Genomic DNA, 24,615 nt, shown 5'->3' on the forward strand with positions numbered 1-24,615 from the left:
GTTCCTTCCCCCTGTACCAGACCACTGCATGAGCATCTTACTGCTGTGAGTCCCGAGCGGCTGTGCGGGCGGACGTGAGGGTAGCACATCCCTGCCTTTGGGCAGCCTTGTGGTTTGCACGAGGAAAGTGAGGAGCTCTGCCCTCTGTGCTTTGCACCTTTGGAGCCTGTGGCAGAAACCTTTTTCTCTGCATTTAGTCACCAGGATTGGCTGCAAATGGTTGGAGTGTTTTGTAGATCCATAGGTTAGGCTAGAAGAAGCTGTCTGATTTGACTCCTGCATTTCATAGGTGACATTTCAACCCATTTATCCTGTATTGAGCCCCAGGAACTAATGTGTATTTGGAGTATGTGTTGACAAAATGCATTGGCTTGGTTTTGAGGCATTGGGACACACAGAATCCTTTCCATTGGTAGCCTGCTGCAAGGGCTTCGTGTTCTCGCTGTTTATTTAAGCCCGATTTCTCCTTTGGATCTGTTTGGCTTTGGCTTCCAGTTACTAGTTCTGGATACGTCCATCCCACTGATTCAGAGAGCCTTAGAGCACAGTGGGGCTTTTTCCCCTGGACTGGTATTTAAACACTGTAATATCCCTTCTCAGTCCACTTTTTGACAAATAGGTGGAACTCCTTAAATCTTCCACTGTAAGGGATTTCCTCCAGCCCATGAATTATTCTTGTCTTTTCTTTCTACATCTTGTCAAATTTTTCAGTATCTTGTAAAAATGTTCCTTTCGGAATTGAGTGTTCAAGCCCCGGTGCCATGGACAAGGTCCCCCTGCCCTTTGCCTTAAGTCTGCAGAGGATTGCGTTTGCCCTTTTCTCGCAGCATTATATGGGAGCTCACATTAGCTGCTTGTCTGGTGTGACCCCGAGATCATCCGAAGTCTCGGCTTTCCGTGCTAGTGTTTCCCCCTTTCTACAGGTATGGTCTGAGTTCTTATTTCCTAGATACTTAACGTGAGGCTGTATCTAAGTCCAGTTTGTGTCAATGGACCTGGCTTACTGATGGTCCAGGTTACTCGACGCTTTCCCAGGTTTGTCACCCACAAACTGTATCAGTTGTTATTTTTTACTTTTGGATCCAGGTTGAAAATGCTATATTGCATCTGACCTACACTGACTTGAAAAGCATCATTCAGTGCAACTTTTTATTAGCTTCTTGTTGAGACTTGCAGGTTAGGCATTTCTTAATCCTCTTAGTATGTGATTATGTACAGTAAATCTTTTTGACTTATGGTGCTAGGTCAATGCCTTACAAAAATTTAAGTATGTTGCACCTATGCAGTCCCCTTTGTTAAACCAAATGTATAATGATGTCATCTAAGAATGAGATTAAGGTTTGGTTTTTTTCTTTTTTCTACAAAATCTATATTTCGTAAAACCTTTGGATTATAGGTTTTATTTTTCATTCATTCATTCTTCATCTCAACAGCTTTTCCATAATTTTGACATTGAGTCATTTCATTTGCCTTTTGGGAATACTGTCATGAATGTCTTAAGGTATTTCTCTAATATCCCAAGTTTAATTAAAATTGGAATCAATGGGCTAGAGAGCTTGTTAGTGAACTCTTTTAGGACTCCTGTTTCTTTGCTGACTTAAAAATATACATCCCTACTAGGTGTTGTCCGATTCCTACTTTGATACTAAGGTACTAGATAGAAGTTGCTATTTTTGTACGACTACCACATCCTGTTTCTTTCTGAATACGGAATTGGAAGTATTTGTTGACTGATTTCCCCTGTTCTGTGTCACTAGGATTTTCACCATTTTTATCTAGCATGGATCAGTACTGTTAGTAAGATTTCTTGTTTATTTTTTATTTAAAGAAAGGAATGAAAGAGCCACAATCCCTTTCCTATTACTAGTAGTTTTGCTAGCCACAAAGCTTTCCTTACCAATTTTCTCTGTTTTATAATGTCTAATTTATGTTGGTTGCTGTCTGGCCTTCCTCTTTTCTGTGTGTTATGTTTCAGGGGTTTTTTTAAATTGTTTCTTCTTGCTCACAGACTTTCTCACTGAACCCAGGATGAGCTTTTACCAAAAGTTATCCTCTTTCTTGATTGTGGAATTAGGGCTTTTTTGGCCACATAGTAATTTTTTTCTTACAGAAGAGTTTCATTCACATTTTTCTGCCTTACTTCTTTTTTCTCATGGACAACACAGTTTATAGTTTTGCTCACCTTGGAAATCAGCACAGATTCAGCACAGGTTTATTACTGCTTGTGGCTCTCCTCTGCATGTCCATAATCCATAAGAACAGGACAAAATTGCCAGTTTCATAGAATCATAGAGCGGTTTGGGTTGGAAGGGACCTTTAAAGGTCATCTAGTCCAACCCCCCCTGCAATGAGCAGGGACATCTTCAACTAGATCAGGTTGCTCAGAGACCTGCTCAAGTTATTATCTTGTCTTGTATGCATCACCTTGAAGTCTGAAAAATTGACTTGTTTTGGGTGCAGTGTCTTGTATTAAGAAAGCTACAGTTTTAAAAGTTGGAAAGGTGTTTTGCCAACTGATTGAATTCCCTGGGGAATATCTCACAAGTTAAAATTCCTTGCAGTGGTTTCTCATTTTATATGTTCAAGGTGCTTGAAATCGCCTTTCCTGGTCCCTGGTTTGATGTGTTGTTTTCTAACGTTTGCTATCCTTCCCCTTCTTGGAATCTGTTAACTCACCTGAGGATCCATATATATGTGTACAATTCCTGTGTTACCAGTTATTTCAAAGGTGTTATTGCTTGTGTTTGTGCACTTTACCACTGCTCCTATAGCTTTTACTGTCGCCCAGGAAGAAGCTAATGATTTTTTTACTAAGGGACTTTCCCATCAGGTTTCAGAAATGCCACTTTATTCTAGGTCTCTTTTTTTTCCTCATCAATGAAAATTTCTTACTTCTCTGTTTTCCCAGAGTCCTGTTGCTGGTGTAGAAATAATTGAAGATACCTTACTCTCGTTATCTTTGTCACTTATTTGAGTTTGGATTAGGTCTTCCTCTTTGGATTCCCGAGGCTGTTTAACATATTCAGGGTGCTTCAGGTGGTTTAAAAAGTATAGTTGCTACCTGTGGGATGCAAAATGTAACATCTATACAAAATTCTTCCCTCTTGAGATGAAGCCTCGGGTTCCACAGTCTGCAGCTTTTCAACTTTGTGCACTCAAGCCAACAACGGTTCAATTATTTAACTCCCACTCACAAGAGTGGAAGATTCTGTAACAAGATCCCATGGTCCTTCCTCTTCAGCTCCCTCAGTTCTTTGACCCTGCATTTCCTTTGTGATGCCAATCCATTTGTTTCTGTACGTCTGTACCCAAGAAGACTTGACAATGACTCTGGAGCTCTGTGTTAGGTTGCATCTTGTATCTTTGCTGGAAGGTGGTAGCACTTTTTCTTCTCGTCCTTTACTGAATCGGTTGTCTGTTCTTAGCTGGATTTTGCAAATTATCGTTGCTTTAAAAGGAAACATCATGTAGGCTGGAAATCATTTAGAAAAGTCACCCACAAACAGTAACTGAATCTCAGCCGTGACTAATGATAGTATTGCTGGTCTATAATTCAGTTAAATCTTCAAGAAAGATTTAAGACTTTCATAATTTAAAGCCTTATGGTTAATTAACCATGTCCGTTATTAGAGTTTTTTGTTGGTTATCACTGCCATTAAAACTGCCATTCTATTTTACTGCTTTTTTTTTTTAATCCATAGGGTCTTGTTATGCCTTTGTTCAGTACCTTAAAGTCTTCTGCTATAAGAAGTCTTTTTTCTTTTGTAATGAATTACAGACCATGATCAAGTCACTGCATTCATCTTTCCAAACAGCTAAATTAAATTGAGCTGTTTTAGGTGTCTCACACTAAGGCTTGGCTACATCCTGTAGTACTTACCTATTGCCTTTCTTTTTCCTTTATGAATGACCAGGCTGTGTAGTGTTCAGTTATAAGTCTTGCTACATTAGGCCTAGACGGTTATCTTGAGCCACCAAACTTACATTGCCATAAAAGGATATGTAGTTCTTTTAATGAGCTCTTCTTCTTTAAATTAAAACAAATGGCATTACGTTTCTTTTCTTAGCTGAGTGCAACCCATATCAACTACACTGTGATTTTGCCAAATCAGTGTTAGGTTAACTGGCTTACAGCAACCTGGATGATCCCTTTTACTTTTCCAATACTTTTTAAGTAAAAGTATTTGCTGGTCTTCTGGAACACATTCAGAGCTCTAAAGTTGTTTGGAAAAGAAAGCCCATTGCTTCCATCTCCTTGCCAGATAATTCTTTTAAAATTATTGATTGTGAGTTTCTAGCTATGCAACTTCTAGGATGTTTTATTTGATGGGTAGAACTAAACATCTTCCCACATCTCACTGGCAATAGGTAATATTTCATTACTTCACACATGTCTACATCATCCAACTTTCTTCCTAATATAGAATATAATTATGAGATTCTGCCTGTCTTCTATATTTTTATTGATTATTTTATCATCTTTATATCAACTAAAGGATATATATCATGTTTAGGATTTTCTTCTAATATTTTGCAGGTAATGTACCCGAAAGCTGCCCAAGTTTACTAGTGCAGTTTCAGAACATAGAATGAAATTGCTCTGTACATTTCCTTAACTACAAGATAGGTACCTGTTCAATCGTCATTTCAGGTACAACAGATTAAATTTGTGTGCATGGTTTCTTGTTTCTGTATAGTAGAACACCAAAGTACTAGAGAGATGTAGTAACTTGGTCCAACAAACATTTCGATTTCATGTAGTGTCTATGTAATGAATGAAAAAAACTGCAAGAAAAGAAATCATGACACCAAAGAACTAGAGTCTATGCCTAGTTTTGCTACTGAATTAGGATACGTTTTTGGAACGTGGACACAGCTATAATTTGGGGCCTTTGGTGGCATCCTCTTTCACTTGCAAAGCTGATTAACCACCTTGGGGGCAAGTGCTGCAGATCAATTGTTTGATGTTTGTGAGAATGACATGTGGGTACATCCAGTCTTCCCTGAAGAGAAGGAAACGCAGAGCAGGGACCTCTGAACTGAGAATGTTAAAGAGTGAGAAGAGCTGAATGTGTACCTCTACAGCAAAAAGGGAACCAAACAAGACTCTGAAGTTGTAGGCCTCCTGCTGGGGTATGCATAAAGATCCCTCTCAAGCACGGGCCTTCACCTTGTGGTCCTTCGATATTTAAGAGGTCTGTAAGGTAACTGAAAAGCTGGAGGCTTAAATTTGGTATGCAGATGTTTACATTTCCAAGGGAAAATACACAGGCATCTGTAGATCAATAAAGGTTGAGAACCACTACTCTAGACTACTTCAGTAGGCTGTTTAGCTTCCCTTTGAGAGATGCATAGGCCTTCTGGGCAGTACACCCACCCATCAGTCAGGTCTTTCATGTAACTAGGAGGTATTTACCAGTTTAACTATAGGATGTAATTGAAGTAGCAAACTCTGGGGTGGGGGGTAGTGTGTGATAACCATTGGAGTTAGCATATGTGGCTTTGTTACTACAGCAGTTACCCGAGTATCAATATTTGAGGCTGGGTGGGGGGTAGATGTAAATAGTCATGTACCTCTAGAGCATATTCCAGTTGGGGAGGCATCTTCCTGTGAAATCATCTGTACCCATGCTAGGACTTTCACTTGCAGAAGTGTTTAAAAAATATCACACCTCTCACCAAGTAACTATCGTGGTAACACTCCATCTGTGGGTGAGGATGCTTCTGGAACCCTGAGAGATGCACTTCTCCATGAACCTCGGTGCCTCGGCTTTCTAAAGAAAGCAAAAATAGAGACAGCAAACTTCCAGATTCAGAGTTCAGGAACTATTTTTTGCTGGATTGGAAGAATTTCTACTGCCGTGAGACCACACAGGTACACAAAACTGCCTCTCCCCTTTGTTTTCCAATTTCACAGTGGCGGTTAATGAAGTTAAATGTACATTTGTACACTTTACTAAGGTTTACCATTTAGCTTTTAGGCACGTGTCTCCTCTTTTCCCTGTCTTTCATATCAGCAGTGGCAACAAGCCCAGGGGGAGCTTGTCTTTCCATTTCAGTGGTCTAGTATTTTGACGTCTCCCTAGCCTTGGCTTGGAGGATAAGATGGGATTCCCAGCTGGTCTCTTAACCAAATTGGCGATGTCTAAGAATGCCTGTTTCTTAACATCAGCTCCGTTCAGCCTGGTAGCTCTAAGCAGGACGCATTTGGTGGATTCTGGTTTAGTACTGTGACAGGGCATAGGGAGCAGATTTTTTTTTTTTTTATGTAACAGCCACATGCTTCTCCCTAATTAAGAGTGTAAGGCAATTTATACAAGAATTTTGAAGTACTTTAAAAACAAAGTGAGGCTTAACAATGTTCAGCTAACTGAAGCCAGCTGCTTCACACGAGAACTGAAAAGAATAAGAAATGTGTTTTGAATAATTAAAAATGTCATAAATAACTTAAATGACTATAGGAATAGGACTGGAAAACACTGCATCTTCAGAACACAGTCATCTCTGAATTAACAAAATAGTGTAACAGCAAGATGGTTGATAGTTCAAACAGCTGCAATTCATTTTTATAACGGCCTCTCAGTCTTGCATTGCAGGCTGCTGGAAGACTTAATCCTGGTATATCCATATAAATAAAGGCACAGTGCCTTGGAAGATCTTTGGGAAAAAAGAGAAGAAACAGCTCTGGTCACTTCTCCTCATGGCCAAAAGCTAGCAGCAAGCAGTCCTAAGCAATGACTGTTGTTAAACAGTCTATCAGGAAAAAAACAGAACAATGTAGGCGAGTAGACAGGAGAAAGGCAGATGAAACGTAACATTTGCCAAACCAACCCAGTGCCTCCTAAGCAGTATAGGATGCTAAATTAATGCTGACCTCTTGAAACAACAATCCTGAATGTTATAGACTCTAAGGATCAAAAGAAGTAAGATAATTTTGTCTCAGTTCTTTTGTAATCACATATGTGACCTCACCCTCTTGACCTAGCATGATACCATACCATGTCATGTGCAATCACTAGCAAAGGACCGTCTGTGGAAGGGTTCCTGAACTCTGTAGGAAGAGGATCTTTAACCTAGAAGTGAATCGTGGTATATGGTCATGAAAGTGGGTCTGGCAAGATGGAGAAAAGAGAGCATGCTCACGTTTAACTTCATTTCATTGCTTTTTTGGTTTGTTGGGTATGTTAAGTTTGTGCCACCATCATTTTACAGCAAAGACAGTCTCTGTTTATAATATAGCAGCAGCTACTCGTCGCTGGCAAAATACCTGGTGAATGTAAAGATATAGTGCCGTTAACAAACTAACAGCACTTCCTCACCCAGATTACCTAGCGGGAGTACCCAGCCAGGCTGTTGAAAATTATTTGAAGCCAGGAGAGACCTCCATAGCCTCCAAAAGATGAAGCCTGTTTCTTTTAGCACGGAGATGAAGGCAGCAGGTATTTACCCTCCCGCAGCTGGGGGGAGTCGGACCAAGGCAGCCCCGGGCCTGCTCTCCCCCGTGCCCTGCGGCGGTGCCCGCCTCCTCCTCCCCGCAACCAGCAGCGGAGCGGTCCCGGCTGATCCCGCAGGGCGCCCTCCCTCCATCACCGCCGGCGGGGCCCTGGGGCTGGTGCTGCTGAGGGATCGCCGGCGGAGCCCTGAGGCGGCGGGCGGGCAGGAGACACCCGACCGGGCGAAGAGGCGGCCCCGCCCGCCGTCCTTGTCCGCCTCCGGGGACGGGGGCAGCGCGGCGGCCGCCGGGGGCAGCGCGGCGGCCGCCCCGGGCAGCCCCATAGAGCCCAAAATGGCGGCAGGAGCGGAGCGGAAGCGCCCGGGAAGGCGGGCGGAAGCGGCTTCCGCGGCCGGGCAGCGCTGCTTCCGGGTGGGAGGGCGCCGGCGTCCGGCTCCCGCCGGAAGCGCCCGTGTGTGCGGGGCCCAAGATGGCGGCGGGGATGTACCTGGAGCACTACCTGGATAGTAAGAGCCGCCGGGGGCGGGGCCGAGGGCCGCGGCTGGGGCCGCCCTGGCGGGAGGCCGTGCGGGCACGGACAGACCTCGGGGCGGGGCCCCGAGCTCTGCCCGGGGGCTGACCGGTCCCCGGGGCGACCGCGGCCTGCTCCGAGCCTCTCGGGCGGCAGCCTTGCCCGGCTGTCCTCGGCCCGGCCGTGAGGGCCCCGCCGCCGCCCTGTCCTGGGGCCGTGTGGAGAGGCCCCGTCCGCTGCCCATCGCGTAGAGGCGTGTTGGGGCCGCTTAGAAACGGCGGCAAGCGGCTCCGGTGGCCCGCCCGGAGCGCCGGTACGGGCTGCCCCTCCGCCGTGGGGAAGGGCTCGGCTGAGGCTCCTGCGGGAGCCCGGCCCCGCTGCGGTCCGTGAGCGCGCCGCGCTGATAGCGGTGGCGAGCGTTTGCCTTGTCCTCGGAGGAGGGAGCCCGGTGCTGCTCCGGCCGCCTTTCGGGAGCGGCAGCTTGGCTGTCAGTAGCTTTCCCGGGGCAAACTGCAGGGCTGGTGAAATAAAGCCGAAAGTAATTTTTGTGTCTGTAGGGAGGTACTTTCGATAGATTCCTTTGCTGTCGTTTTAAAAGTGCAGTCCTGTTTTGCTGGTCGAAGAAGTGCTCTGTAAATACTAGTGGAGTTGGTGACGTTATCTGAGCCCTCTTATGATATCATCCTGCCTTAAGGTGCTTATAACTTTGTCAAACTCAGACCTTTGGGGAATAAGACCTTGAATGCATGTTTTTCCCCTGTGTTCTTAAAATAGACAGTAGACTAATCAGAGGAGGTTTTTTGAAGGAACGTGCTAATGGGTTAAGACGTAGTAACCTGTTCTTTGAGGAATGCTGTTTTCACGTTTTCTTTCTGATCTGGTGTCAACACTAGAAATGGGGGAGCATGATGATGTGGTGGTGCGTTTAAAGCATGGTAGTACTGGTAATGTGTCTTTTACTTTGCTATACCTGGCCAAGTTAAATCTCCTGCTATCTGCATATGCTTGGAAACATTGGAGCTTGGTTCTTCAGAAATTTCCCTACAGTATGATTCCTCCAGCTCAGAGTTGATACCGTGTTGATATGGAGACAAAGGATCTCATCCCTTGTGTCTGCAGTGCTCCTTTTGTCATTAGGAAAGGAAACCTCTTGTGAATTAAATTAAGAAAGTTCAAGAACCGTAATAAATTTCAGTGAAAGCTGAAAAGAAGCTGGAAGTGAACAGGCAAGAATCTAGGAGCTGTGAGGAAGGAGGGTGCAAAAACCAGGAAGAAGAGTTGGATGAGGAGGCAGATTGTTAGAGAGGAGCAAGGATTGCTGAGCAAAGATGTATGTTCTTCTGCTCTTCTCATTCTGTTGTGGAAGACTGCGGTTGACTGAGGCTCCTCAGCAAAGATGGCCAGGAGTTGGTAGAATGGGGGCTAGACAAGAGGGGAAAGAAGCAGATAGACAAGGAGTAAGTGTGTGGGGAGGATGCAGGGTTTTCCTACAGGAGAGCACAAGTGTATTTTGAGTAAGAGCTGCAGTGTGAAGATAAAGGAGTGAAAGACTGAGATTTGTAGATGCTAGGCAGGGATGAGAAAGATGCAGCACTGAGCGTGGAGTGGTATGGTAGATACCAAGTTGGAGAGAAAGGAAGCTGTAGATGTGCTTGGTGGCTAGAGAGTTGCTCCCACCAAAGTAAAACACTTCTGGACCTCGTCGCTGTCAGCTAAAATCAATGAACCCCCTGCAAAGTCCTCTGTTCCCCTCTAGTACAAGCATGCAGAGAAGATTACAAATTCTTATTTTCTCTCTCAGCTGAGATGTGTGGTCCTGCAATTGAATTAGAGATTCTCATCCTGTTGAAGGTGGATATTAATATGGTGGTGTAGACTGTCATTTTTAAGGTGTCTTGCTTAAAAAAAAAAAAAAGTAATGTGCACAATCTAAAAGTACTTAAAAAAATCTGACTACAAAGATGTTAGAAAGAACAAAGCAATCTTCGCTGCGATGGTTTAGCCTTTTTTGCATACTCTTAGAGCTCTTAAGGCCTTTTTCAATTTTGTCTGGTGTCCTGTATAGTATATGCAACATTACTTCCCTTTATTAGCTAATTGTAAGACAGTTGCTGTGCTAATTGTAAGACAGTTAATCTAGAGTTTCTTTCAGAAAAGCACATCATATGAATTGTAATACAGTCAAAGAGCATCCATCTCAGTCTTCAGTAAGTTAGTTTGCTGATAGGCTTTCCTGTCATGGTTTTGTGACTTTTGTCTGTAATTTTCACAGTTCCAATATTTAGTCATTGCACCTATAACGCCTTTTACCTGCCATGTTGAAGTGTCCCCTTATTAAAAGTTTCTTCCCTGTGTAGATTGTAATTGATTAAATCTTAACCTTCTTTCTGGTAACTTAGCAAAAAAAAAAAAAATGGCCTGTGATATATTTTTCAGTTTTCTAATTAGCCATCTTGTTCTTCTCCAAGCCTGCTCTAATCTTTTGACAACCTACTTGAACTTCTGACTCTCTGAAAATGCGTATAGTCCTTTAGTAACCAGTCTTCTTCATGGTACTAACTAAATAAGTCAGGTTATTGTTCTTCTGTTGGGTATGTCCTTATCCCTGTTCACCATTGCATTTCAGCTGGGAGCTCGTATTCAGGTAACTATCTACTATGATATTGATATGATACAGTCTTTCTGTTTCTTAGAAATATGGTCCAGCATCCTTTATCCATCAGTTATATTTCTCATTTCTAAATATATTACCCTCCGTAAGACTTGATGGAAAGTATCTGTTTGCAGCTGGGCTGTCTCTTGCTGTCCCAGTGGTCTGCTCCTTCCATTCTCATTCTTCCAGTCTGCATCTCACTTCCAAGTGACTAACTTTTCTTTCGTTGGATCAAGAACTGCTTCGTGTGTGATTTGCATGAGTGATGCAGACACTGCTGATAGTTATCTGTAATGCATTCTAAAGCCTTATGTAGCCATTTAAAGTACTTTAAATACGGGGGTTTTTTCTTATTCTAGCTTGTTATGCAAGATACTTTCTGATACTACATCAAGTATTTGATGCAAGTTGTAGTTTAATCACTTTAAAAAATATTTTCACTAATGAAATGTATATTCTTACCAAAAAAGATGATCTAGTCAGGCAAGTTTTTTTTAACACTTAATCTATGTTTTCACCCTCACTTAATTCTTTGAGATGATTTCAGATCAGCTATTCCATTTCTTTTCATGCCTGCCCGACAGCATTCAGTTTCCCCCTCGCTCCTTCCTTCCCCCCCCCTTTTTTTTTACGTTATTTCAGTATTTTAAAAACATTCAATTCAGTTTTAAAGTTCACTAATGTTCCAAAACTTCCTGAAAATGGATACAAATAAATAGTCCAGAACCTTTGGTCAGCTCTTTTAAAAATGTCTAATATTTACATTTGCTTCTTGGAATTGAATTCTTTTAGTATTGTAGTGCTAATGCAGACACAGTTTTCAGTTGAATTTTTTTTTCCTCCTACAGAGTTTCTCTTTCATATGGTTTACTGGCTGGATCTGCTCAGGGAATGAATGAGAAGTGTGTGATGAAAGAGGGCAGTTGTTTGTAGGACCTCTTCAAATCCTTGAAAAAAGGAAGGTGTATAATGAATTGAGGAGTGTAAGAAGAAAAAAGGTGGCCTCATGCTTGAGGCAGTTGAATACCACTCTGACAAAGTGAGTTTGATGTTTGTGTTTATTTTGGGGGTCACGCTTTTTACAGGTGCTCCTTGCGTAGATTGTGGTTCCCTCAAATTATGAGTGAAAATTTGTAGTCAGAGGAGCAGATGTGCAGAATGCTCATAGCTGCAACTGAAGTCTGCTTTGAACAGATAATTCTGAAAAGTCAGGCTATGTAGTATTTTTAGACGTTTCAACAGGTGTGTTTGTAATGAGCTGGCCTTCTTGGCCTTAATCTCTTTTGCCTCAGTAAACCTCTTGACCTTCATTTTAGTGGTAACGGAAGTGGGCTACTCCACAGCAGTGTTGTGAAAAAGCATTCTAATGTCACAGTAATGAATACCTTGAAAGGCTGATTACCAAGGCAGATTGACGTTTGGGTTGTGTATGTGTGACTGTATCAAGCAAAGAGAATAAAATACAACTTTGAATCACTGCTCAGTCACTGGGAATGAGAAATGCCTTGTATGAAAATGTCATACGGTTAGGTAATTAAAAACTGTATGTTAAAATGCACAAGCGATCTGACAAAGCTGTGCATACAGCCTCAGTTGTTTCAATTCATAAATTTTTAGTCCTCTACTTTGGACATCTAAAGTTCTTTCCCAGGAGATTTTTGTGGAATAGCCAAGTTAACAACAGTTCTCTTAGAAAAAGGTGTCTGGCAGTTTCTTACGTCTGGTATTTCAGTAACTTTCAAGTCCTTGCTGTAATCTGAAACTGGGTTTAGACCTAGGATTAGACATGCCCTTGCTTTTGCTCTAAGCTGTTAATTGCAAAGTGTATCTGTCTGAAATGTGTTATGCTCCTAGCAGATGTTTTTGCAGCAGAAAAATATGTACATTCCTTCTGTGCTGAACATCCTGACAGAGGAACTCCGTATGTTGTCTACTCTGATCACCTTCCTTCATCCTACTGAAGCTGCCTCTTCAATGACTATACTGAGCCAAAGGATTCGGGGAAGGGGAAGAGGAGGAATGTTTCTTGTTCCAGGTCTCATCTTCCTGAGTGTTTTCCTTTGAGCATGGCTCTTTCCTCAGTTCTCTTCAGTGGCTGAAGTTTAAGCATGAAAAGATTTCCATTTCTTCAAATATTGTCTTCCTTCTGGTGTCTAAGCTATTTTATGCCTGCTTCTGACAGGAGGAAGCAAGATACTGAAGTGCTTTCCTTCACGCCAAGAAAGCAGTGCAACTTTAGCAGGGGAAAAACTATGGGTGTAAAGGAGTTAGAGATGTAGAAGGGAATGGAGGAAGAACAAGAAGGACGAAAACATAATGTTTTGTGATGAGAAGATTGAATGTGCATGAAGACTCATTAGAGGAGATTGTGCTTGCTCAAACTTGAGTTACTGTACTTGGCTCAATATTTGCTCTCGTACTGGGTTAGAAATACTGTAGTGGAGGCTTTGAGGAGGAGAAAGGAAGGGTGACTGATAAGATTTTCCAGAAGATGGGATGCAAACACTGAGTTTTCTTCATGTTTGGAATTTTCAAGAGGATCGCAGAGCTTCTTTGTAACAGGCATTGTTGGAGTACACATGTTCAGAAAACAGTCCCAAGTAGTTTTCTACAAGTCTCCATTTATATGTCAATGTGCCATGAGTGTAGGGATTATCTTTATAGTAGAGGGAACTGCTGTGCAACCACATGTATTTTCTACCATCCGTGCTTCCCTGTTTACCCACGTAGTGGATATCAGAATAAAGTGAGTATACTTAGTGACCACACACAACTTTATCTTTTATGGCAACAGAACCAAGGCATGTACCTCTCCTCAACTGTCTGGTGCCTGAATTTATTATGAAATGACCTCTCTGCTCACCTACCTATGCTCTACTGCTGAGGACATGTCTGCCCAGTTGCTCAGATAGCTGAGGTGAATGGAAGGGTCATGTTTGTGGGTGTGCTTTCTGAAGCAATCAAACAGCACCTTCCCTGCTGGTTTCAGCCATCACTGCGTGTTCCTGCCTGGACTGATGAGGCTGTTGCTTTATTTGCCTTGCTGAATGGGGAGCACACGTTGTTCCAGTTGAGAAGTGTGTGCCAGACTGGAAGTTCGTTCAAATTTCCATATGGTTGAACTGGTCTGTTACTGAATAAATGTCAGCATAAAATGTTGGTAAGGAGTGGTAACAAAACAATAAAAAATGTTTCCACCTTCCCCCACCCCAAACCTCTGAGGAACTAGATTCTGCCAACATTTGGTCTAAATTAGACCTAAATGCTTGGGAGAGTCATCAGCAGAGGGCTAGTAACCTTGGTGAGCATGAGAGGTAGAAGGATGTCACTAGCCTGTCTACTCAGATGGCTGCTTGATATTCATTCCATTGTCTTGGAGGCTAGCAGTCAGGACCTGTTCCAGGAGCAGACAGACATGAGGACATACCTGCCTCAGTGAAGAGGATGCTGGGGACAACAGACTTACATGAGGAGTCCTCAGCTGGTAAGTTAACATGGTACTGTATAGTCATTTTCTTTTGGGTTTTTCCCCTTTTTTATATCGGTTAGGGAGGCATCAAGTTTCCCTTGCTCCTATTTGCGTATGTCAATAGGCACATAGAGTTGCACCAGTTCAGGGCTTGTCAATACTAGAAAACTTATACCAGCATAAGTGCAGAGCAACAGGAGCAGCATACACCCTCTTGAAAGTCATCTTTCTCCTAAAGCTGACATGGGGATGTCCTTTCATTCCTTGATAACATTAGCTGACCCAGTGAAATAGGATTATTCTTTCGTAACAGCTACATCTGTCTGGATTTTCCTCTGTATAGCTTCATCAAATGAGAGTATGATGTGTATTGTCATCTTAATACTCTTCAAGGACATGGGTGTGATGTCAGAACTTGCTGTAGGCTAGCCCTTGATTCTTTCCCAGTCCTGGCTGCATTCCAAATTCCCCAGCGGTTCTTTTACCTCTCACTTTACCTACCGTTATTACTCTTATCCCCTCCCCAATGTCACATGTAGCTATACCCTCCCATTCTTGCCTCTAAAGTTTCTCACATCATACTTCAGATATGCAGATATCTTAATAAATTGTTTCTATATTCAACACCATTTTAGTGTAGTGAAAGATGCCTTTCACCTTACTGAGACATTGGATTAGTTGCATCTGTGATGCAGCACACATGATCTGTGGAAAATTACAAAAGGTCTCATGCAGGGGAGAGGATTTGGTGATTCATAGGCATCATTTGTTTCTGTGTGAAAGCTACTGGCACAGCCCACACTAAGCTAATACATTTATTGTTGTTAGTGACCAGTGTATTTAGAATTGATTTGTTGTTGACTGGTTTTTTTATCAGAGGTGATTCAAGATGGCTTTGCAAGACAAAGCATACTGCATTTTCTCTGCATTTCTTCGCTTACCCAACAGCAAATCTGATGTGACCATTTTGGCAAACAGCCCTGTGATCTCTTTGGTGGTGGTCCCTGCCTTTGGAGATCTGTGATAGGCTGGAAATGCCTGGAGTGGTGTGAGTCTCATTTGACGTGTCAGTCTTTCAAGTCCTCCAAGCTTCTGAAATCAAGGTTGATCTTCAACACAGCAATAAAGATCCCTTTTCTGAGACTTAACAACATTGCCAACCATCTTGGCCGTGGATGCTGTAGCACTGAACTAGTGTAATAAGACAAAGACAAAAAGAGCCCCTCCTTCCCTGAGGAAAGGGTCCACTCTTTGGGGGAGTATTAGGTTTCTGTGGCTGTTACATTGACTGTCGTTGCTGACTGATACCTGTTTCTTTGGACAGTCCCTGAAGTAGATGCACCTGTGTGGACTAATGTGCGATGCACTGGCTCAGAGCTTGGGGTATATGACATGGCCACAAAATTCCTGGGTGCCTGTGGCTAAGTCAGTCTACCATGCACCTGAGTACCCTGTTTGTAAAAATGTAGGTAGTGTTATCCCTTACAGAGCTGTTGTGAGGATAATGTTACAGGTTAGGATGCGTATATTGCAGTAGGGCTGAGCCATATATGCTCATGCACCAATTTCAATAAACTGTGTAGGAGGATAAATAATTAGCTGAGAACACAGGACAGGTAGAAGCAGCAGTTTAAAAGGGTTATATCCTCTAAAAGGAGGGATTGAGGGGATATAAAGGACATCCTCCCCCCTAATAAGGAAGCTCCTGAAGATTGCTGTGAGCCAGTTGTCCTGCAGTATACTTCAAATGCTACAAAATTATGAGAATCACGGAGTACCGAAAAGTCCTGTGTGCTTCCCCCGCAAGATCCCAGACAATTTCCTATCTCAGGGGGCAAAGAACTTACCCTCTTATTGTGGCAGTCCCTGGCACAAGCAGGATTTTTTTAATTGCCTTCAGCAATGTGGTGTTTAAAATGTTTGCTGAAATCTGTACTGTTCAATAAAGTAGCCGTGGTTATGTTTCAAAATGTATTTTCACATTTTTTTAATAAATTTAAACATGCCTCTGAACATGGTGGGTGAACAGATGTCTCAAAAAAGGGATCATGTATTTGTATAGTGCTTGGTGCAGTGGATCTCTTTTTAGGAATTTGGACATTGTCACAGTACAAACCCATTGTCTGGCACAATTAAAAGACACGCTGTGGGAGAATGAAGCACGGTGAAAGTTACCAGGCTGTGTAGGCTTGCTGTCTGTGTGTTTATGTCAGAGTTAACATCTGAGTTAAGTAGCTGAGGTTTAAATACCAGTTGCCTACTCTTGACACCCCACATGTGTTTCTAAAAAGAAATAAATAAAATAATAATAATTGGAGGGGAAGGAGGGTGGTGATGGATTCTGACTTTTGGAGAGTGAGAGTGCGTGGTTCTTAAGGGACGAGACGGTGTGGTTATGGATGCCTGCAGAAGGATGAATGGGGGAAGGAATGACAAGGAAAGAGGAAAATAAAGGAGATGAAAGAAGAATGGGGGTAGCGAAGGGGTAAGAATTGAGGAAAGGAGAGACGAAGGTAGGTAGAGAGGCTTTTAACTTGTGATAAGAAATGAAAACAAGGTAAGAAAAGGAAGGGGTGGGAAAAACTCAGTGAGAGACCTGCGCTGATGATTTTCAGAGTAATTGTACTGCAGCAGGAATGAATGGGGCTGTGCGTGGCTCTGTGCAGATGGACACAGTTGCATTAATGCCAGCCCACACTTTGGGCCAAGCTGCAGGCACTTTCTTCGCTGTACATCTTCACCATCCTCCTCTTCCTCTCTTGCTGCTATGCCATTTGTGTTGAAAGAGGCCCTCGCTTTTCTTCATTTTTCTGTCAGATTGTTGCCTATCTGGGACAGGGTGACTGCCCTTCACTGCCCTCTTCTCTAGTGATCAAGGATGCCTGTAGGGTGTGTTTTCTTTACTATGATCCATTTCAGAATCTGAGAATTATTTGGGTATTTACAATATATAGTATTTAGTCATGAAAAGTTTAGGTGCATCTTACAATAAGAAAAAAGAGCAAATTAATTGTAAAGGAAAAAGGAGAAAGTCAGGAGGAAACAAAACTACATAAATAACGTGAATGATTTTAGAAAGATGGGGAAATTGTTTTGTGTTAGTAGGAATGAGGAAATGGAAACTTAATTTTTTTTTTTTTTAAATGGGACTGTTAAGGTGGTGATGTCTGATAGCCAGCACAGCACAGGCCAAGCAATTTCAGCAAGTGTTCTGAACCACTGTGATAAATTCTGTGATGCAGAGCATCACTTTTTTTTTTTTTTTAAGGGTAGACGAGAGCTTTTGAGTTAAGCTGCAGATAGTAGAAAACTTCCCCATACTTAGATAAACTATATACCGTACAAATAGTTTGTTGCTCAGTTAAAACTTGCTTAGCTACAGCTTTATCTTGTTATGCTTTTTGTTCTTGCCAAACTCTCTCTGGATCATAATTTTTAATGTTGTACTCAGCTTCTTTCCACTTTTAGTTGACTAGATTAAGCATCTTCATAACAGTTCTGCTATAAAGTCACTGTACTGTCAATTGTTTTGTTTTCTCCCAATTTATTGAAGAAGCAATTAGAGAACATTGGTCCAATAATAGATTTGCAGAGTGAAACATTTTGCTGGGGTTTTAGGAAATCATTTTGCTGGTTTTAGCAGGGAAGGAATTCAAATGACAGGGGTTTGTCTCGTCAGTCCCCGTGGAAACCTGCCCAGCTAATGAGCCTCTGGAATATCATTGCTCGTATGTGCTTGACTGGTAAATGATCTGCCGATTGTGTCTGTGCTGAGCATCTGCTAGGCCAGAGACAGAGCTGGATAATGCCTCTCTCCGCACTGCCGGGAGCAGAGAGCTCTGCACACGCGGAGGTAGGTAACGAGGCAGGGGAGCCACTGGCCTGGCTGAGGGGCTGGCCGTGAGGGGAGGAGGCCCTGGGAAGAGAGAGTCTCTGAAGGACAGATGGCCTGGGCTGAAAAGACGAGACCAGGCACGTAGAGGCAAAGGGAAGACAGAGGCTTTCCAGACGAGGGCATGCGCTGGCGTTGGTGACAGGCGGTGGCAGATTTTTACAGTAACGGCTGTAAAAACTAGAGCACAGTCCCTTTCAGGTTCTGTAGCAGAAGCAAACTCCTGCCCGAGTTTCTCCTGCTGCTAGAACATCGCTGTGAAACGTGGCCGTAACATCTGTGGGATTGTTCTGCTCGGAGAATAGCATCCTACTGGTTTTTGTGCTAACTCAGGTGCTTGCTCTATCTAAAAGGTTTCTAGCCCTGCCGAGGGAAAACTGACCGTACCCAGTGGAATTTGTGCTTTTACCGACTTTCTTTTTTAGAAGATAAAAAGAAATTACATTAATCTTCTTTTAAAACTACAAAGTCAAGAATTTAGAAGTCATGATCTTCCAGGATTAATAAACTCAGTGTAAATTTGACATATTGTGTGCAGTGCAAGAACAGATACTGTTTTCCTCTAGAGGATGCCTGTCTTGTCTTCTGCAGGGGATGCTCTGGAGAGGAATGAAAAGTAGCGTGCTGCAGTATGACCCATGTTTCATTTGCTGTACAAATTGAAAGGTTTGGAGTTGACGAGGCTGGGGATTGCAGGAAGGAAAAAGGCAGGGTCTTGAGATTCCCAAGCTGGATTTCATCCCTGCCATAAGTTCCCTTTGTAAGCAATGATAATTTTCAGCATTGTGTCCCCGTTGTCTTCTGAGATGCTTTTTTGAGCCATAGGGATCTAATCCGGTAGTTGGCTGCTTGAACCTTGTGTGAAGTCTGTCATGCCGGACAAATGCAGAAGTATCAAATTTACGAATGTGCAGACAGTGTTAATTTTGCTGCTTACTAATTTTTTGAGAATTTGATTTTGCACTGTTAACTGTCCTTGAATGCAGGGGGGCCACGTCTATGCACTGTGTGATTATGTATCTGGGTGCTTAAGGATATCTACTATCTGAGCATTTCTCAGATACTTAAATTAGAAACGGCAACAGAAATCTCTTGAAGCAACAGCTTGATTACTTATAAGGATTCTGCATGTAACTTACTATATTCTGTTTGTGCGAAAAAATAAGTTAAAGGAACAGCGTCTGAGCACAGTGAGGCCCACAGCTGTTTTTACCTCTTACAGGAATTAGTTTCATGGCCCGTGTGTAATACTTGTTAAAACCTGCCTCTTGCATACAGACCTTCCCTGCCGACTGATTGCTTTTCAGGGAAATGTCTCTACTGTAGAAACACTGGCAGTGAAAATAGAGGCAGCTGCGGGACTGATGTATTAGACAGTTTTGATGATGGGTAGACACACCTTCATTTACACTCTCTATATGTTGGAGAGTGGGTTCGGGAAGCAGACATGCTTATGTTGTGTTTCCGAGGAGCTTTTCCTCCCACCTTTTTTTTTTTCTAAACCTGCAAGAGAGTTGTTTTTTTTTTTATTAGGTATAAAGGTGACAACAATCAAGCTTGGACTTCAGGTTAATGCAGTGACACTAGATCTCAGTTTGATTAGACAGGCATGGAAAAATGAGAACTGTTTTTATCAGCTTTGTCAATTGAGCATCTGGTGATGCCTAGGGGGTGAGTAGCATGGTGCATTGAAAATTAATTGACTATCAACTTCACATTGCTCATCAGAGCCCTACAAACATTTATTATTCACAATGTATAGCATCCTTCCAGGTGTTGGACAGACCACACTGAGATTACGGTGCGGAAGGCAGAACAAGGAACACGTGACAGGGGGTTAAGACTGCTGTTCGCTGGTCCCCCATCCTGTCTCAGACTTGCTCTTTGGCTCGGCACAAAGTGTCTCCTGTCCCCTATACATGAAACAGATGCACTAAAATGGACTCATTTTTCAGTGAATTAGCATTTGATCAACTTTAATTTTGACATCCTTGCATAGGAATAACTAAATGTCATTATTTACCAGCTGTTGTACTACTTTTTTCATTACTGAATGGAGTTCTTGGATGGATACGTTGTATTATAATGACTGACTTCATTACAAATTTTGGTTTTCTGCTTTCTTAATGTAGGCCTTTCTGCATGGCAGCAGTTTTCTGTTAACTGGTATGTATTATAGAACTGTGGTCCTGCATTAAATATATCACGTTTTTATAGTCTGTCTCCTTTGGAGTTGACAACAAGTGGAAGCACGCTAATGTGCACCAGGAAAGGATGTTGGGAATCACTGGAGTGGTGTATGTGGTGTTATCAGTCAGCTTTGTTCTGCCTTGGCATTGTGGACAGGAACCTGACTTCTCCATGTATCCTCCTTTCCCTGCAGGTATTGAGAACCTGCCGTTTGAATTGCAGAGAAACTTCCAGCTCATGCGAGATCTGGATCAGAGGACGGAAGGTGAGGATTAGAGATGGTTTCGTTGACGAGACAGGAAGTATGCAGCTTGACTGGCTTTTCTTGCCTTTGCCTTTATCACGGGGATCTCAGGGCAGGGGAGGAAGCCTACAGCTGCTCTGATCCTTCAGTCTCTCTTAATGGAGGGCACTGTAGTGTGTGTGTATGTATGTGTATTTATGTATTTAATGGTAAACTTGTTTCAGACCTCAAGGCGGAGATCGATAAGCTGGCCACGGAGTATATCAGCAATGCACGGACTTTGTCTTCGGAGGAAAAACTGGGGCTTCTCAAACAAATCCAGGAGGCCTATGGGAAATGCAAGGAGTTTGGGGACGACAAGGTTCAGCTGGCTATGCAGACCTACGAGATGGTATGAAGGGAAGTGTCTAGTGCTTATCGTATGAAAGGCTGTACTAAAGCCCTCAATCCTGGAAGGCCCTGATCTCTCTTTTTAGGCCCTAACCACTCTTGCTTCTCATCTCTTAGTGCAAGCCCCATGCCCTCTCCTCTTTGCCCTCTTGGGCTCTGTTCTGTCGTAACAACTCCTGGTCACTGTCGTCTTTGCAGGTTGATAAGCACATCCGTCGGCTGGACACAGACCTCGCTCGCTTTGAAGCAGACCTGAAGGAGAAGCAGATAGAGTCGAGTGACTATGACAGTTCTTCCAGCAAGGGCAAGAAGAGTGAGTACCACCACTGGGCTGCAGATTGATACAGGAGGCAGCCAAGTGACTATGGAAGTGGTGGGGATGAAGGCAGGCACTGGAGTGGTACAGATCAAAGACTGTTACGCTGGAATCTGAAGGACAGGTAAAAAGATGGTGACCTGGGCTCTTCTTGTGTGAGCATATTCAAGGCCACTAGATAAAATTAAGATGGGGTGCATGGCCCAAAGCCAATATACACTCCGAAGTATTTTAGTGCTGGAGAGGTTGTTACTATCAGGTGTCTATTTTGATGGGGTGGCAGATGCAACACCTTTTTCTCTTCTTACCAGAGGGCCGAGCCCAAAAAGAGAAGAAAGCTGCCCGTGCTCGCTCTAAAGGGAAGAACTCTGATGAGGAGGCGCCAAAAACTGCCCAAAAGAAATTGAAACTTGTCCGCACGTAAGTGTTTAAGAGATTTGCGGGAGTGAGGAGCATCACTGCAAATCAGACGAAGGGAGGCCTAGCCAGACTTCCCTGTGAAGGACCTGATCCCCACCCAGACCAGACGGTGCGTCCCCTGTCCCTTCTTGGGAAGCAAGAGGAAGGAGACCTTTTAATTCTTTCAGGGGAGTGTGGCGTGAAGGGAAAAGCAGGTCACTTCAGTGGAGTTGGGTGTATGTGTTTAAAAAAAGAGAAGTGGCGGTCTCTGGCAAACAAGGGCATTGTCTTGGGAGACATGAAGGGACTCGAAGCCAGTTGTTTTGCTGACCTACTTTATTCCTGTTGTGCAGTAGCACAGAGTATGGGATGCCTTCAGTCACCTTTGGAAATGTGCACCCTTCGGATGTATTGGATATGCCCGTGGACCCCAATGAGCCTACTTACTGCCTCTGCCACCAGGTCTCCTATGGGGAGATGATTGGCTGCGACAACCCAGATGTAAGAGCCTGCACTTGATGGAAATGGGGGAGAAGGGAGTGGAGAGAGTCTTGCACGTAAAGTCTTGTCCCTCTTGAGTGGGGTCTGATACAGCAAGCAGTGACAAGAAGAGGGCTTACCTCAGGTAGTTTGGAAGGGCAGAGGGGTGGCTTGCCGTGACCTGTTAAGTGCCTCTTTCTTCAGGGTTTTTCTTAAAATGACAGGTTGTCTTCTTGCCCCCACGCTTAGCAAGGGAGAAGGGGAGTTCTCCTTGCTAACAGTGTATAGGTTGGGTGTGAGTCTTCATTCTCTGATCACTGCTAGGGATTTAGGAGTTTGTGATCAAATGTTGGGAAACTCTGGTAGCCCAGAAGCAATGATTTCAAAAGAAAACTGCTCTTTAACTGACTGCTTTCCATCCCAACAGTGTTCCATTGAATGGTTTCATTTTGCCTGTGTGGGTCTGACAACAAAACCGAGAGGAAAATGGTGAGTGAACGAGCAACCTGGAGGGCCCATTGGTCTTTGGAAAGTGGAGGTCCTGGGTGGCAGAAGGGAGAGTACTGTATATACACACTTAGAAGACCTCTTAAAAAGGAAAATTTGAACTAAGGCTTTGTCAGGGACCTTGGGAAAGGTCCTTTGGGACTGCACATTCAAGGTTCATGTCATGCCCTAAACGCTGGCTTTTTACTTCCCTTTCTACCAGGTTCTGCCCTCGCTGTTCCCAGGAGAGGAAGAAGAAGTAAAATCCCGCGAGCCCTCAGTACTGCTGCAGGAGCTCTCTTCCCCCTGCCAGGGCCTCGTCCCAGCTCCCCCAGCCCTTGGGGCCTTGGCTGGGGGGAGTCTTGCCCTGTTTGTGGTTTGGGCCATCCCTGGAATGGTGTGTACCCTCACAGCGGTTCCTGTGTGTTCTGTATCCCTGGTTGCTTCCGAATCCCTAAGGGAGGCCCTCTCTGTGTACTATTCCAAACAGGTCTCTGAGCCTCAAAGGGAATGAATGAGGGCACCAGGGTAGCCACCAGATTCCCAGGGATTCAGGTAGCCCCTGATTTTCCTTGGCTTTCCTTCAGCCTCCTCAGAGTTCATTGCCTACTCTCTGCTTAGAGAACAAGGCTATGGGATGGGGGAAGGAAAGGAGGTAAGTCTTCAGCATTTTAGGTCTTTGATTTTCCTGGATCTTTTTCAGGAGAGAGGGAGTAACCAGGCCGCTTCTTAATCTAGTGGGTTGGTTGAGAAACTGAAAACCTAATGTACTCCCTGTCTTTAACCATTCCACTACTGGCATTGAGCAGCCTCTTTTGTTGGGGAGAGGAGGAAGAGGGAGGAGTGTTTAGAGCTAGCTTTGTCTCTCTTATTCCTGGGGTAAACCTGCTGGTCTGGGAAGCACATTGTGTGAAGGAGGAAGAATTTCTGACCACACGGGGAGAAATGGCTTGATCTAGCCTGTCTTCTGGCTCCAGAATTCTTCCTTCCTTTTGTGCAGTGGGGCTTCTCCATTATGTTGATGATGGGAAGTTTGGGGATTCAGATCCCACTTGTATAATACGGAATTAAATAAAGTTCATTGAAACAAATACTTGGTTTGCCTTGCTGTCACCTCCAAAATAAACTGCCACAATTGGTCTCTTTAGGTATTCTTTCTCTCTCAGCTCTGCTTTTATTCTAAATGATGAATGTGGTACAGCTTTTTCATGTAACAATCCTGAACAGCGTTAATAAGTGACATTCCGCCTAAGTCAGGCTTGAAAATATCCTTAATATACTTGCAAAAGGTTACTAAGCTTTCTAGTGGCTGTGAAAAATACCTGCCCCTTCAGTCATGACCCCACAAGAGGGTGGACATTTATTCACGTTTTTGTTGGATTGTTTACTTCATCAGTTGTCTTCTCTCAAACAAGGAAAAGTGGAGGTTATAGAAGGCCAGCCCTCACTGTGGCTGTTGGGCAGCACAGCTGAGAAAATAAGCCATCAGGGCAAACCACGTGCATCCAAGAATGTGGATAGGTTTTCCAGATATCCTGGTAACTTGTTCCCCAGCAGGTCACTTTCACCTCGAATCACTTTCTTGTTGCCAGAAACTCCAGCTGCTGTTACTAAGATAATGTTAGGCTCCAAAACAATTACTGAAGATGTGTCTCCCTTTGTAGTGTCTGCAGGTAACTGTGAGGAGATGATCCATACTGAAGCTCCCCTTTATCTATTCCATTGGCATGGCCTGGAGATTGATGAGCTTGCGTCTCTTCCTGCTTAAACCATTTTCCTAGGGCTTCCCTCCTTAAACGGAGAGGAAGTAAATCCTGGAAGATGTCGGTTGTGTGTGTGGTACGGTCTTCATAACAGGAGATGCTGTGCCAACATTCAGCGGGTGAGAAAGCTGTGGCAGGAGAACGAATTTCTTCAGCTGGGGTTTACCCAGATATCAGCTGGGTGCTCAACTAACAGAACAAAGGGAGGATGTGGTCTGAGCTTGAAAATGGGCTTTGGGCAAAGTGCAAGGGTGACAAAGGATGCAAACACTCCTCTAAGTGGTTTGGTTTTGATGGGTTTTGATGGATTGTAGCGGCCACCATAAGCAGCAAGCTTTCTAGGAACTGTGTGCTAGAGAGGTGTTTGAA

General features: G+C 43.5%; 1 protein-coding gene across 3 annotated transcripts; it reads left to right on the forward strand.

Moving 5' to 3' along the window:
• The first annotated feature begins 7,897 nt into the window (after window positions 1-7,897).
• Window positions 7,898-23,574, forward strand: ING4 (inhibitor of growth family member 4). 3 transcript variants are annotated; one of them, XR_012996152.1, is made up of 9 exons: window positions 13,980-14,101; window positions 20,362-20,433; window positions 20,637-20,803; window positions 21,001-21,115; window positions 21,430-21,538; window positions 21,871-22,018; window positions 22,425-22,486; window positions 22,707-22,880; window positions 22,974-23,574. XR_012996152.1 is itself a non-coding variant. In XM_076347826.1 (8 exons), the coding sequence occupies exons 1-8, from the start codon at window positions 7,923-7,925 to the stop codon at window positions 22,744-22,746; spliced, it is 750 nt and encodes a 249-aa protein (XP_076203941.1). In that variant the 5' UTR covers window positions 7,898-7,922; the 3' UTR covers window positions 22,747-23,574. The 3 variants fall into 3 exon arrangements, 2 of the variants coding, with proteins under 2 accessions (XP_076203941.1, XP_076203930.1); XM_076347826.1 differs by lacking the exon at window positions 13,980-14,101 and adding an exon at window positions 7,898-7,959 and having other exon boundaries at window positions 22,707-23,574; XM_076347815.1 differs by having other exon boundaries at window positions 22,707-23,574.
• The last annotated feature ends 1,041 nt before the right edge of the window (window positions 23,575-24,615 follow it).

The sequence above is a fragment of the Aptenodytes patagonicus genome, chromosome 1, assembly GCF_965638725.1.
Source record: "Aptenodytes patagonicus chromosome 1, bAptPat1.pri.cur, whole genome shotgun sequence".
In the NCBI taxonomy this organism is placed as follows: Eukaryota; Metazoa; Chordata; class Aves; order Sphenisciformes; family Spheniscidae; genus Aptenodytes; species Aptenodytes patagonicus.